Source organism: Habropoda laboriosa, unplaced genomic scaffold (assembly GCF_001263275.1).
Source record: "Habropoda laboriosa isolate 0110345459 unplaced genomic scaffold, ASM126327v1 scaffold34, whole genome shotgun sequence".
NCBI classification, from domain to species: Eukaryota; Metazoa; Arthropoda; class Insecta; order Hymenoptera; family Apidae; genus Habropoda; species Habropoda laboriosa.
Window position 1 is genome coordinate 643,511 of NW_017100142.1, and position 15,904 is coordinate 659,414.

A 15,904-nucleotide genomic window follows, 5' to 3' on the forward strand; every position below is an offset into this window, starting at 1 on the left:
ATATATGTATATACACACATGTAAAATATATAAAAAGAGTAGTATTGATAAGGAGTGCTTTTGTCTAATTTTTGACAATTTACTTATCAAAATAAACATCAAACTTTTCGAAAAAAGATATATAAATATGATTCATCATTTTCATGAATGGACTAGATTATTATTAAATGTAGTGCTTCATATGTCGGTAGTAATGTATGTTCATTTACACCATGTAGAGTATGTAATATATATAGTATTACATGTCTTTCTCAACTAACAATGTATCTGTTAAATAAGTAACTTTAAACAGTCGTGAGAAATGTGATTTCTCAGACGGTAAATTTACTGTCCAGGCCATTACACGAACATTACGATTATGCCACTCTTGTACAACATGCCTAAAATAAATAATATATATTGAAAAACATGTTATTTTTTGCAATAAATACTGCATGTAATTACTAAATGTGATGTATGTATTATAAACATCTATGTACATACGGATTTAGTGTATCCTTATGCAACAATACAGCAGACACACCCACAATATAGTATATATAATGGCAGAACATCCATTCATAAATATGATCTAATACACAAGCTGCTATATGTTTGAATGGATTGCTATATATCATTGACCCTAGGCCATCTAAACCTAAATATGATGTTCTTGAAAAATACTGTGGTCTCCATGCTAGACTTGATACAATTCGGGGTTCTTTTCTTCTAATCTGAAATTACACAATTAACATTCTTTTAACATACTTGATATTAATTATACTTGTCTATAAATTAATTTTGTATTGTTTTTTATTAAATTTTTTGTTACCATATATACAACAATGGGATTAAAACTGGATACAATTGCTCTTTGAAATAACTTTGGATACTTCTTATATGCATCTAAAATAATTTGCACAATTTCCATTCTTGTTTCTTTTATATCAATGATTACTCTTTGTTCATTAGATAGACATGTTTCTAAAACTTCGTGAAACAATGGAATTTTTTCACCTTCAATAAATTTGTCCCTATAATAAATAAATAAATGATATTTAAATGCCAGTTTTGCAATATTTTATAATAAAAAGTAATTATCAATTTACTTAAGTGGATGATTATGTGTAATATCTAATTGTTTTAATTGATCCCAGGTCATATCCTTAATAATACCAATTTTTCCAGTAATTCTATCAATTGTAGGGTCATGAAAAACTATAGGCACATTATCTTTTGTAAGAGATAAATCAAATTCAACAGCAGTACAGCCTCTTTCTTTACTCTATAAAGTATTTCACAATGAATTATTTTACTTATAAAGAATACTTATGAAAAATAAAATGTTCTTACTAAAGCAGTAAATTTTTTGTTAGTAACTACTATATTAGTATTCATATTTACATTATAAAATAATATGTAATTGCCTTTGTTATAAGGAAACCTATTATTCCAAACTAGTTAAGAAAAAACAAATGAATTTGTTATCTTTTTTTCTGGAACAATTGACTAATGTAAAAACAAAAACCATTATTATATATATAAGATTTTACATTACGAAAGGCTGTTAAGCTGTTCTCAGGGAAATCATATCCTCCACCACGATGAGCCACCACTCGCATGCAATATTGATCTCCATTACCATGATCTCTGGACATGGTATTATCTTTTTTCAATAAAAAAGGATTTACACCAAGCACTTCTTCCACAATATTTAAATTTGGTGGTGGAACTCTGGCTATCTTTAATCCAACTGTGATTATGAGAGAACCCCAAACAATCCATGGTATGCAGAAATGATAAAAAACACTTATTAAAATGCTCCAAATAACTTGTAAAAATATCCACAATAAAGCACTGTTCAAAATTAGTTCAATAATTCCATGCATCTTTTAAAGAAACTTTTAGTCTTGTTAACGTTTTTTTAAAAAAAGTGAGTTATCAACTGTACGCATACAAGGACTTCAACTATGATATTGCTGTGCAACAGTCTTTATTACTTGCACATATAATTTTGCACATTCTTGTAGTCACTCTAAACTTCTTAGTATGTAGCTATGTTTGATAACGTTTATTTGCTTTACATTATCAACATTTAACAGTAATGATAATTCAATATCTTTGTATCCCTGAAACATTAAATATTCTTTCTGATAATGCATTTGTTAAATGTAATTACATTTAAAATATTAGGAGTTGAATTTTTTAAGTTATTGTCTTACTGGATTATTAATTATTAATTGTATCGTACTTTACAATATAATTACGTCAAACACAGATGACAATTACCGAGTAGTATTTCTAAGTAATGCAAAACTTAATTTAAACTGTAGATGTCATCAGAATGTCTGATGTTAAATGTCAGTTGCACATTGAAAATTAATTATTAAAAAATATTAATGTTTTTGTATTAAAAATATATATAAACGCGCTACACAATACAAACTTGCGCATTGGCACTACTGAGGTTCATGGTACACTATTACCAATTACATCAAATTTGTGTACATGGGATACCTGAGAAAATATATTTATCGTAGCAAAATTAATTTATTATTTGTAATTTAGGACTTGTATATTTTTATTCGTAGATATTCATGAATTAAGGAAGTGAAAAGTAATATTAAATACCTAAATTCGAGGTAGTTTAATTATATTTACATAGCATTCTGTAATTATTATTTTATGTTGAAAAATAATGCATAGAAAAAGTAATAAGTATTCGTATTGCATAATTGTTCAAATATATAGATAACCGTGTAAACAAAACATTTACTGATAAAAATTAATTCAAATATTTTCAAAAATGACACATTTAAATCAAAAACAAATAATGGGAGATTCGTTAGATTTCCTAACAAAGTATTACGGTATATGTAATAAATTAAAAAAGTACGTATTTTGTCAGATATTGTTCTTTTTATAAAACAAATTTTTTTAAAGTGAATTAATTATAATTATTGATAATTTTATTTTAAACGTTTTTTAAGGAAACCAAATGTTGCTGAAGTCAGTGATCAATTTGGTAGGTTTTATGAAAATTTTATGACACATATCTCTTGTGAGATGAAAAATATACAATGTTATTATATATTTATTACAGGTGCATTGGCAATTGAATGTGAACAAAAGGAATTATGGCAATATGCAGGCTTGTGTTCATTAGATGCAGCTAAATGTCAAGGAACATTAGAAAATATTGTTTCTGAGTTAAATTTTTTAGTAAAAGCTGGAAGAGAATTTCTGTTAGGCTGCAATAAGTTGTTTTGGTCATGCTTTAGTACGATGTCATAATCAATCAGGATTGAATACCATGTCAGCTGGACTAGCATTGGAATTAGCATTAGCTTTAGATTCTACTCCAGCTGGTATTCAACAATTACGTATAGCTATTGATATTTTTCCAACTACAAAAGCTATTAGTACATTGGTGTCTTATCATATTAAACAAAGTAAGTACTTGTTTAAATAATTATAGTCAATTGTAATGATTAAATACCAAACATTTGCTTAGGTGATTATGTTTCTGCATTACAAATTCTTAATGACTTTGTTGACTTTATTGAGAGTTATATTAATGCTGGTGCAAGAGGCAATTACAATGTCATATTACACAGGTATTAAATACAATTCAAAATATAACATTATAGTATAATTAGTAATTTATACTATTGTTTAATTGCATTGTCAGGTGTGAAGTAACTAGAGTACTCCTATTACTTATACTTCAACCATCACCACAAAGGCTAGCACCTTCTTTGGCACAGGTTTTGGAGAAGTATGCATGGATAGAAGAAACTGCAAATAATGGCAAGTACTCCAATATTTTTCCTTTTAATAATTGAAGTAGTTTTGCAAACAGGTTGATAAAGAATATGTTACAGATTTTAACATGAGTGAAGATGAACTATTATTGTTGCAATCATTAGTACTAGCATGCCAGTCACATGATTATCAAGCATTGTTGGAATTAGAAGGTGAATTGTGGCCTTATTTAAATGCTGAACAAAAAGAGTTACTGCATAAATTAATTCAAGTGTTAACAGCGCAATAAATGTATATGAATAATTGACAGAAATATTAAATTTGTAAATAATTTAACGAAATCAGTTGTTATAAATCAATATAATTTTATTTTTGTAAGATCCTGAAAAATTTTTTTTCTGTATTTATTTTATCCTTAAATCTTGATGATGAAATATACTGTTGCTTAATTATGTATCATCTAAATGAATCAATCTTTTAAAAGTCGTCTGATGATGCAAGCGACAACTATGTACAAGTTCTCGTGCGTGTACCATCGTTCCCCCCGTTCTTCTCGTAAAGAAGGTAGCTGAATAAACGGACGGTGTCTGTGTGAAACGAAGAACTTGTTGCAGCAGAAAGCAAGGACTCAGGAGGATCAAAGTGTATAGTGTGCGTAATCTTTACAACGATACGTATGATGGTATTGTAGAAGAGGGGATGCCTCGCGTTCCACGAATATACTAAACTCTACTTTCCTATACCAGAAGACGACGCAAGTAGTCAAGACCAAGTCAGTGACTACGTGGACGCGTCTTTGAATCTTTCAGTATTCGCCTGACGTATACACTATTCGTAATTTTGCTCTTAAGGAGGTAATAATTTACGTTCATTTTTACTAATGTACTCGTATCTTATATCTTTCTTTTTCTTTTTCGATTTAATCATTGTATTTTCTATGTTTAAATATAATTTAAGAAATAAAGTTATTAAAGTTCCTATCATAATAATTAATATTAAAGTAAAGATAAATAAATTATTTAAAAATATTTTGTCACGTACTTTTTAAATAATTTCATATGAAGTAAAAGTTTCACTTGTAACTATCATAGAATAATGAATATTGCGTTAGCATAACTAAAAAGTGACGATTAAATTATTTAACGTTCTCCGCACGTATTCCTATTGCATAAAGTAATGTAAAAGTGTTTGTGCTTGATGTGAAAAAGGTGTCTGATGTACTTTAAGTACCGTTAAATGCACGATTCGAACTTTTAATATTTCCTTTTCTTTATATAAAGAAGACTAAATATTATCTCTTATTCTTTTTTTTAAATAATTTTTCTATATTTTTCTTGCACTTTACAAAGTATTCTGTAAATAGAATAAATTGAAGGATTAATTTAATTTCATACGCGTTCATTTAAGAAAAATATTAACCGTTTTTTTAATTTACATTAACTAAATGAATATTCGTTAAGTTATTGCTAATTATGGATGCCATAAACGTAATGATTTACCACGTGTTTTAACAACCTTGAACTCAGTTAGATGCAGGTGAATGTCCGAAACACCTGTGTACTTTACCTTGTACTAAGAACCATATTTATTATTTTCGCTCACGACCATACACCTTACTTAAATTACTTTATATAATACGTACGATTAAAACGATTTAATTCAAGTATAAACTTATTCCGATTACAATGATGGAAAACAATGCATGCATAACATAATTGGGAGAAGTTTTCATCCCTGTGTATAGTATTATAGTTCAATTTGTATCGCGTTTTAACGCGATACTTATACTTAGAACGCAAGTTTTTATGGCCTTTAATAATGTACTGAAAAAAATTTAGAAAAAGCACAAATAGTTCATATTTTTATGATTTCTTCTTGACAGAAGTATGACCAAAGATTGGAGAACTATTTTCGTAACCGGAGGGGCCGGTTACATCGGTAGCCATTGTATCCTTGAACTTTTAGAGAGTGGGTACGATGTTGTTGCAATAGATAATTTTGCTAATAGCGTAACCGAAGGCAGCGGTGAATCCGCGGCACTTAAAAGAGTGGAGCAAATAACAGGGAAAAAAGTTACCTTTTACAGCTGCGATCTCATTGACCGAGACAAACTCGAAACGGTTTTTAACAAGGTACAAAATAGAAGAAAAAATTATTTCCACAACTGTTTCACAATATTACTTGAATCATATAATGTTTTCAATTTTAGCATAAAATAGATTGTGTAATTCATTTCGCGGCAATAAAAGCAGTTGGTGAATCGATGCAAGTTCCGTTGCATTATTATCGAAATAATATAATCGGTGCTATCAATTTATTAGAGGTAAAATGTAAATGAATTTTCGTGTCGCGTTGTTTCTTATATTATAGAGATAAATAAGTTTAGCTTCTTTTTTTTTCCAAGGTAATGAAAGCCGCTGGATGTTTTCAATTAGTTTTTAGTAGTTCTTGTACAGTATACGGAGAACCAAAGGAACTCCCAATTACGGAAGAACATTCAACAGGAAATATTACAAATGTATATGGTAGAACGAAATATTTTATTGAAGAAATGCTTAAAGATATATCGAGAGCTGAAAAGGTGTGCTTTCAATATATTTATAATTGACTAAGTTTTATATTAATACAAGAAATATTTAAAAAATTCGTTCGAAATAAAATATGTACGAAGCCCGATCCTACAAAGCCATTTACAAATTTAATGCCTTATATAGCACAAGTAGCTTTAAGGCATAAGCCTGAACTTGTAATTTTTGGGGGTGATTACCCTACACAAGACGGTACAGGTATGTATAAATTTCTTTTATTTTTTTTTCTATCCAACGTTTAAAGCAACGTCCTCGAAATATTTGTTCTTTTATAGGTATACGTGATTATATTCATGTGATGGATTTAGCGGCCGGTCATGTAGCAGCTTTAAACACTTTACACAAACGACATTTAAGGCTAAAAATTTACAATTTAGGTACTGGCAAAGGTGTATCTGTACTTGAATTGATTAAAACTTTTGAGAATGTCACAGGAACAACAGTACCGTATATAATTAAAGAGAGAAGAGAGGGCGATATAGTATCTATGTATGCTAATACAGATTTAGCAGAAAAAGAATTAGGATGGAGGACCAGATACAACGTTGAACGGATGTGTAAGGCAAATAACATTTCCATTCATACTTTTACAACGAGAATAAAATTATTTTAATATTATTTTTATAGGCGAAGATTTCTGGAGATGGCAAATAATCAATCCTCATGGTTATCGGACTAAACCGGAAAATGATATTAGTGAGCGTGTAAATGGCATTTCATAATAATGTTATTTCATTGTCATAAAGCATGATTAATTTATAATAATAAAAAGACAACAATACTATAATTTGTTTTCACAATATTATAATTTATTTACAACCATATCAGTATTGCTTTGAGCTTCTTTTTCTTCTATTACTGTATATAGTGATAAATGTTGAAACTTTAACACTTCAAGACCCCAACTTGTCCAGCTAGGAAGTAAGTACCTTGCAAATATTTCTAAACATTTTGGTTCACTTGGGAGATACTCTTTCATAACTTCTATAATTTGAAGGAATATTTCATGTATCTTTGTTTATTTTTCTAACATAAATTACTACTGTTATATGATTTTTACCTGTGAGTGGTGGTTTATGAGAATGTACTGCACTTGGTACACTTATTAATAGTTTACCATCAGGAATGTTTATTTCACTTCCATTTAACACAGATCCCAGAACTAGCAGTTCATACGGTTGTTTACCAGGTGCAAAATTAAAATTACATATAGTATTTCCTGCTTGAGTAATCTAAAGTGTGATTAAAATCAAGTGTAGTTTACATCATAACTGCATATTTCAGTAGATGATAAATTTTGAATCAAATTATACACCTACTTTAATCCAATACCATTTCGCTCTGTATGTAATACCCCATGATGGGAATATATCATTAAAGATACTATGTAAATGACTTGGTGCATTGGTGCACCATATTGCAACAAGTCCAGTTGAACATAATAGTTTCCCAATTGGTATTTTGGCCAAATCTTCATTGTACATCATTTTATAGCTGTTTAACATACAAATATAAAATACAATTTGCATAATACATAAAATATTACTTAGAGCAGATTGCTTTTAAGCATGTGAAAAGTTTTAAATATAAAATATATAATTTATCAAAGTAGTCACAAATTGAAATTATTTTAAAATATATTCAACACGAATTTTTTATGGTGAAAAGTTGCATCCAAAATCTTATTTACCCATATGCTCACAAAATTGAGAACAAGAAAAACTTATACTATTATCAAAGTACTTGTTCTCATCAAACTGTTCAGAGAGCTTTCTTTTTTATTGGCTTATATTGAACCATACAAGATCACCTAGCTTCTGAATAGCTGGTTCTTTTCCTTCTTATGGACTTGTTCCACCAAGGAGGATCCAACAATACAAAATCATATTGGTTGCCTAGGTCCAGCTTTGTTGCAATGTCTCCAACATCATAGCAATAAAATCTACATTTCTGAGGGAAAACATATTTTTTGTCCTTTAATTCTGATGTGATAACTACATCTGTATCATTACAACCGTAAAAATTTTCTTCTTCGTTGCAAAATGTATCCTGATAAAATGTTTGTGATGCCAAGCGTGCTGCCTCATTATTATCAGATGATGTGTTAGTAAAAAATAATCCCTCTGCTTTTGCAAATGAAATTATTTTGCTGAATGTTTCTTGAATGTAATTTATCTAAGAAATTATTCACATTGATCATTATAATTATTCCATTTGATAATTAGCCTGTTAAATTTTTCGTTTTTGCTTACATACTTCTTTCAAATCTTCATCTGGTAAAAGCTTAGATCGTTTTCTTTTTCTACTCTTACTTTGTAACAAAATCCCTTCGTTCTGTTCGGATTGAATTATTTGATTTTGTCGTAAATACTGAGAATTTATTTCAAATAACGTTTCATTAAAGACTAGTTTACATCGTGTATCACCATTTTTTACGTTTTTATAAATATTATTAAGATACTTTAAGTGTGACACAATACATCCTTCTTCAGTGGAGAAAATTAAACTCATAATTAACACAAGTACACTACACCACGCATTACATGTAATTGTATACCTTTAATCTACTTGTTCTAATTGTGCTTCTTATTTTCTTGTGTGTATGTATTCAATACCGATGTTCGATTACGAAATACTTTAGGTTTGGGCAAACTTCATAGCATAATCGTTGTTATGGCAACGTATTGTAGATGTTAAGTTAAAGATATGGCGGCTACAGTGGAAGATTGTTAGGTTAGGATAAGTGATTATTTTGCTTGTTTTTCTTGATCTTTTGGCATCTTTTAGTATTGAACATAAATTTCAATTGTAAAATTGAGTGAATAATAGGTGAATGTGTTACGTATTGTAAAGTAAAAGAATATCTGAAAAATATAAAGATGAGAATTGCTGTGGAAGGTTGTGCTCACGGTGAATTAGATATTATTTACGAAACTATTCAAGAAATGGAAAAAGCTGATGGAAAGAAAATTGATTTACTCATTTGTTGTGGAGACTTCCAATCTACGAGAAATTTAAGTGATTTAAATTGCATGGCTGTACCTGATAAATATAAGGACATGTGTACTTTTTATAAGTGAGTTATACAATTTTTCATTATTAAAATAGGAACAGTGAAAAAGGTTAAACTTTATATACATTTCTAATGCTAATGTTTTTCACACTTTTCCTCAAGAGTTTACAAATGTTTACTTTCATAAATGTTTATACAAATCTTATAATACATTATAGATATTACTCTGGGGAAAAAGTTGCTCCTGTGTTAACAATATTTATTGGGGGAAATCATGAAGCTTCAAATTATCTTCAAGAACTACCATATGGTGGATGGGTGGCACCTAATATTTATTATTTTGGGTATGCTAGTGTAATAACAATAGGTGGTATTAGAATAGCAGGGTTATCAGGCATTTATAAAAGTCAACATTGGATGCAAGGACACTATGAAAAGCCACCGTATACTGAAAACACAATTAGGAGTGTGTATCATATTAGGAATTTAGAAGTATTTAGATTAAAGCAGGTAATGTGGTCATTTTCATTTTTTGCTCTAAACATTGTTCTTATAAAAGCAACTAAAAACTAAAAATTTCACCTTTGTTTATTATATTATTTTTCATTTTATTACAATTGTTCATTATTACATGTATTATTTGTAGCTTACTGGTAATATTGATATTTTCTTATCACATGATTGGCCATCAGGAATAACTAAATATGGTGATGAAAATGTTTTATTAAAAGGGAAACCTTTTTTCAAGTAAGCTAATAAAAGCCTTTGTAAAGATGCAATATACTTTGCAAATATGGATATTTAATTCTATAAATATTAATAAGTTTTAAAGTAGTTACAACAGTCCTACTTTTTATTACAGAAATGATATTGAGAATAACATGCTTGGTAGTCTACCCAGTATGGAACTTTTGGAACATCATTATCCAAGCTATTGGTTTTCTGCACATTTACACTGTAAATTTGCAGCTCTTGTTCCTGAAAAAGGAGGAACAAGAGTAACTAAATTTTTAGCACTAGATAAATGTCTCCCAAAAAGAAAATTTCTTCAAATACTTGAATTGGAACATAATCCAGATTTGCCATTGAAATTACATTATGATTTAGAGTGGTTAACAATATTATATTTGACAAATCATTTATTAAGTGTTAAAAGTGGAATTCATTATATGCCTGGACAATATGGTAACACTCGATGGGTATTTACACCATCTGTAGATGAAAAGGCAAAAGTTCTAAAAAAATTTAACTGTAATTTACAAATACCATTAAATTTCATACAAACTGCAAAACCCCACAATCCTGATGCTACAGATGTTTCCGTTGAACCACCACAATTGTTAATAAACAATCAAACTACACAATTTTGCAACACTTTGGGTATTGATGATCCATCTGTTTTATTGCAATTAATGAGCAACACAAAAGAATTGAAATCAAATGAATCATTGATGGAAACGTCATGTGAACAAATATCAAGTTCCCATGACATTTCTATTTCATTTGATGATGACAGTGTTTTAAATTCTACATTTGATGGAAGTTTAACTGGTGATTCATTTAATCAAACATCACCATTAAATTTATCTCCTAAAAGTAATATTGAAGAACAAGAATCAGAAATAAGTAACAGTAAAGATGTAGATGGAAGTCTTAATAATTTATCATCAGCAGTAAATTTTGACTGCACAGATGATAGTGAGTGATATATGATTATTTGATTAGAATTTATACATCATTCTTTTACCTATGCAATAAATACAGTATTTGTGTTTCAGGTAATAAGCATTTCATACAAATTGAACCAAATTGTAAGAAGTTTAAGCGACGAAATTATTCTATATATTCAAATACACTTTAACTACAGTAAAATATTTTATTCAGCAATTAAATTTGGAATATTTTATTTTCAACTAACATAATATTGTACATAAAGAATTTTAATGAATTATGTGATAAAAATATGTACATAAAAGTAATACATATTTTATTATCTTTTGTAAAAAAATCATTTTTCATTGGTATAAAAAAATATCAAAAATATTATTGTACGTTAATTATATTAACTTTTTTATTTAATAAATGCACTTAATTTATTGCTTCCTTTTGTTACTATTACGTTTCCCTTGACTCCTTTGACGTTTGGTAGCATTGTTGTAAATAGTAAAGAGTGCCTTAGCAACACATACTCAAAATAATTATTATCGGGGCTTGAAAACATCGCCACAGGCTTCAAACTTTCAATCGAATGGTATTTTAACGGAAGGAATATTAGTAATCACGTAGCTTTTGATTGGAAGAGTTTCATTTTGGATTATAAAAAAGTCCAGAGGGATTGTTCTGCTTAGTCTGCCGTTAGCGTTCCAAGAGCAAGGCTGTATCGCCGAAAGCATCGTCAGAAATGAAGTATTATTAGGTTAGTTGATTTTTTAAATAGAAATTCCTTGAATTTTTCCCGTTTAATGATACTTATTGTAAATTACAGCATAATTGCATGTAGTAAGCAGTTTAAAATCGATATCTATAATAAATTTTTAATTGCATCAACATTACTGATAGTGTAGATAGTAAAATAAAGTTTCAGATTTATTTTCAGGTACTTTAATTATAGAATAATTGTGTTTCTTGTTAAATAACAATCTACGTGGTTGTTTATAATTATTAGAAGTCTTAAATAAAATTATTGTATACTTTAACTTAATAAAATAGTTAAATATACTACTTTTACATTGAATTAACCACTGCATTCAGTAGATTAATCAGAAATTGTTTGTGACTTCTATTAAAAATTAGAAAAATTAATATTCTTTTCATATGAATTACAAATGGACTTTCCAGGACACCACAAAAATCAAGGAAATGACTTCAACATCTAAAAAAATGAAGAAATGCAGTTATTTATGAAAAAATCAATTATTTACTGTAAGATAACTGTACATAATGTATTTTACAAAAGGTTATAATGTACCTGTATTGTTTTACAGCATTTTACAGTCAATTTATTTTTCCCTTTCACGCGACATCCAGTTCCTACTGCAAAAAACTCATTGTTCAAACAGTATTCCATTGCAAAATTAAACAAACTAAGTCCGGAAAACCTGTCAGGAACGCATAAAAATAGAATAAATAAAAAAAATCTCGAAATTCGAACGATAGCACTAGAGAAATGAGTAAGACCGGGAAAAGAGTACCGGTAGACAAGGATAGTACGAGAGTAATGAGTTAGACAAGGAAAGGAATAGATTTAAACAAGGACAGAAAATTTGAAATCTGAAACTAACGCCATCTCGCGTCTGGTGACGCGAACTACGATTTTTTAATAGGAAAACAGAATATATACAGAGGTATTAGACAAGGAAAGCACTAGTGTGCGAGAAGGACAGAGAGAAAACGCTTTCTATTGGCTGGTGGACCGGCATACTCCGCCACCCACGGACTAATCAAGTCGGTCAGGGAAAAATCATTAATAACTCGATAATTACGACGATTCTGTGAACTTTTAGAATTGAAGAATGTAGTGTGGACTTTTAGCTACTTTCACATATAGTTTTTAATGTAATAGACCCTTTCAATAATAAGTTATTAACAATTATAGTACGTGATGTCGGAACGATAGTGCATACCGTTAAGTATCTTTACAGTTTTTCAATAATTTCATAGCTTTCTGCTAAATTCTCATGCAACTAACTATATGCATCTGAAGGGTAACTTCCTTAGCTACATTCTCATATAATTTTTATTAACATATTCCGTTCAGTTCAAGAGTTATTAAATATTATATGTGAGTATTCCCTTTACATCGAACTCGTGTATAGTCAACTGTCATAAACAATTGCTAATAACTAATAAAACACACCACTTATGATTACCAAACTAATTGAAGAATATAGATAAAAGCCCGTTCCACATTCTGCATGTTTTAAAGTGCGTAATTAGTCACGCATTTCTATGGAAATGACGAAAATGTGTTACGTTTGAATGCGACGCGTGTAATACTCGCTCGAAGAATTTGAAATAACTATGAAACCACAAAGGCTATGTTAATAAAAATTAGGTGAGAATATAGCTAAAGGAGTTACCTTTCAGACGCGTATAGTTAGTTACAGGAGAATTTAGTAGAATGCTACGAAATTATTGAGAAACCGTGAAGGTACTTGACGGTACGCGGTATCGTTCCCGACATCACGTACTATAATTGCTAATAACTAATTATCGAAGGGGTCTAGTGCACTAAAAACTATTTGGGAAAGTAGCTAAAGATCCACGCTACATTCTTCAATCCTAGAAGTTCACAAAATCATCGTAATTATTGAATTATTAATGATTTTTCCCCGACCGACTTGATACAGCGCGTGGGACGTGAAGCTGAGCGGCCAGCGGACCAATAGGAAACGTTCTCTCTCTGTCCTTCTCGCACACTAGTGCTTTCCTTGTCTAATACCTCTGTTCACATTCTGTGTTCCTATTAAAAAATCGTAGTTCCGTCACCAAACGCGAGAAGACTCAGTTTGAAATTTTCTGTCCTTGTCTATCCCTATTGCTTTCCTTAGTTGCCTTGTTTCTCTTCGTTATTGCTATCCTCGTCATCCCTATTATATTTCATTATTACTTCTAATCAATTTTTAATTGCTTTAACATTATTAATAATGTAGATAGTAAAATACAGTTTCTGGTTTATTTTCAAGTACTCTAATTAGTGTTTAATGTTAGACAACAATTTAGACGGTAGTTTATAATTATTAAAGGTATTAAATAAACTTGTTGTATGATTTAACTTAATAAAACAACTTAATTTATTAATATCGCATTCAATTAACGCATGCATACAGTAGATTAGTTAGAAATTCTTTCTAACTTTCATTGAAAATTAGATAAATTAATTACAAATGGACCTTCCAGGACACTACAGAAATCAAGCAAAGGACTCCAATATAAAAAAAAAAATTATTTATTGTAAAGTAACTGCAAAATATCTATTTGACACAAACTTACAATATACTAGTATTGTTTTACAGCAATTTACAGTCTATTCATTTCTCCCAAACACACTACATCCATTTCCTTTTGCGAAAGACTCGTTCTTTAAATAATATTCCATTACAAAATTAAATAAACCAAATCCAGATATCGTTAGGAACGCATAATAATCAAGGAAATCCCGGAATTCGAGCAATAACCTTCGAAAATTGCGCGGAAATAGCGTCGAGAATGTAGACTATTTGTATCTAATGTTACAAATGTTGAGGTTAGGAAATTGTATACTTTACGACGAGATAACATCAATGATTAAACGGGCAAATTCGGAGCGCTTATTTTCTTAGAAATAATTAAGAAATAAGCAAATTAATTGATTATTATTAACATAAAATGGATAAATTAACAATTATTTCTGGAACATTGTTTTTGGCTGCAGATGTATTTGCGATTGTCAGTCTTGCGATGCCCGATTGGATTATTACCGATGTCGGTGGTGAGTGTTATAAATTTTTCTTTCCTTCAGTTTTGCAATTATTTTATGATTCTAGTTATACAATAAATTTTTGTTGTTATGTGCTTGAATATATGTATATTCACGTATACATATGCTACTCCCACATAAACTGTTTACGAAATTATAATGCATGTGAAGCATTATGATTATTACTTGGTTCTTTTTAAACGGTCTGTTCTTTCTTTATTTTTCAGGAGATACAAGATTAGGGCTAATGTGGTCATGTATGACCTTATACAATAGACCCCAAGTGTGTTACAGTCCAGATTTACAACCAGAATGGTTTATGGCTCTTGTTTGTATTTTTGTCGGTTGTATTTTAATAACAGCTACTATAATATTATTAGCTAGTTCTCATTGGGATCGTAACGTTATTCCTTATGCAAGATGGGTAGGATTTACAGCTAGTAAATATATTTAACAATTTTAATTACTCTTTAAGCCTTTCGCGACGACAGAGCTAGCCGTAAATATTTATTATGCGGCGAACAGAGACCACATCGAATTGGCGCATAGTTTGCTTTTTTATTATAAAAGATAAATAACTACTGTTGTTAAACAGAGTTGGACGCTTATTAACTGTTTGGTCACAGAAGAGATTATTACGTAGGATCAGTCTCGCGACCGGTTACCGTAGTGACCATTCGTCGCGAAGGGTTTAATAACTAAAGCTTTAGATAAATTTACAATTACAAATATTATTTTAGTGGTGCTGTTTTGTTTAGCAGCTGTCATATTCCCAATGGGTTTCCATATTGATGAGATTGGTGGACAACCATATCAATTACCAAATTCACACCAAGTTGGTATTTCTTATATTCTTTTTGTTTTAGCTTTATGGATCACAGTAATTTCAGAATTATTTGCTGGCAAAGTTTGTCTCCCACATTTTTAGCATCTTCTACTTCCTAAATGTATGTTATATTGTATTATCTTGATATTACTAGTAGGAATTATATGTATTAAAGCATATGAAACCTTCGAAGTATATGAAAGATTTTGGTATACCAAAACTGTTAAGTATTAAAATCATAATGGGAGTCACTGTCACATAAATGTATTACTAAT

The 15,904-nt window shown here is 29.6% G+C and overlaps 5 protein-coding genes across 5 annotated transcripts; 3 read left to right on the forward strand and 2 right to left on the reverse strand.

Annotated features, from left to right (window-relative positions):
- Window positions 1-181: 181 nt before the first annotated feature.
- LOC108572439 (glycerophosphodiester phosphodiesterase 1) lies at window positions 182-1,868 on the reverse strand. The gene is made up of 5 exons (XM_017934681.1): window positions 1,533-1,868; window positions 1,089-1,264; window positions 812-1,013; window positions 484-713; window positions 182-380 (listed from the first exon to the last, which is right to left on the reverse strand). Exons 1-5 carry the CDS (start codon window positions 1,866-1,868, stop codon window positions 239-241), a joined length of 1,086 nt encoding a protein of 361 aa, XP_017790170.1. The 3' UTR covers window positions 182-238.
- Window positions 1,869-2,785: 917 nt separating this feature from the next.
- On the forward strand, window positions 2,786-4,033 carry LOC108572367 (factor VIII intron 22 protein-like). The gene is given in 7 exon segments (XM_017934602.1): window positions 2,786-2,869; window positions 2,956-3,004; window positions 3,083-3,233; window positions 3,235-3,431; window positions 3,494-3,596; window positions 3,671-3,789; window positions 3,864-4,033. Coding segments are annotated over 7 exon segments (873 nt in total).
- Window positions 4,034-4,531: 498 nt separating this feature from the next.
- Window positions 4,532-7,054, forward strand: LOC108572316 (UDP-glucose 4-epimerase-like). Its single transcript, XM_017934532.1, is given in 6 exon segments — window positions 4,532-4,598; window positions 5,627-5,876; window positions 5,954-6,067; window positions 6,149-6,530; window positions 6,608-6,889; window positions 6,960-7,054. Coding segments are annotated over 5 exon segments (1,119 nt in total). The 5' UTR covers window positions 4,532-4,598; window positions 5,627-5,630.
- An 80-nt stretch (window positions 7,055-7,134) lies between these two features.
- Window positions 7,135-8,843, reverse strand: LOC108572419 (methyltransferase-like protein 4). The gene is made up of 5 exons (XM_017934659.1): window positions 8,589-8,843; window positions 8,143-8,507; window positions 7,652-7,826; window positions 7,393-7,564; window positions 7,135-7,316 (listed from the first exon to the last, which is right to left on the reverse strand). Exons 1-5 carry the CDS (start codon window positions 8,841-8,843, stop codon window positions 7,135-7,137), a joined length of 1,149 nt encoding a protein of 382 aa, XP_017790148.1.
- Window positions 8,844-9,211: 368 nt separating this feature from the next.
- Window positions 9,212-15,731, forward strand: LOC108572215 (lariat debranching enzyme-like). The gene is made up of 8 exons (XM_017934417.1): window positions 9,212-9,408; window positions 9,564-9,855; window positions 9,992-10,092; window positions 10,208-10,687; window positions 11,123-11,260; window positions 14,712-14,815; window positions 15,031-15,243; window positions 15,544-15,731. Exons 1-8 carry the CDS (start codon window positions 9,212-9,214, stop codon window positions 15,729-15,731), a joined length of 1,713 nt encoding a protein of 570 aa, XP_017789906.1.
- The last annotated feature ends 173 nt before the right edge of the window (window positions 15,732-15,904 follow it).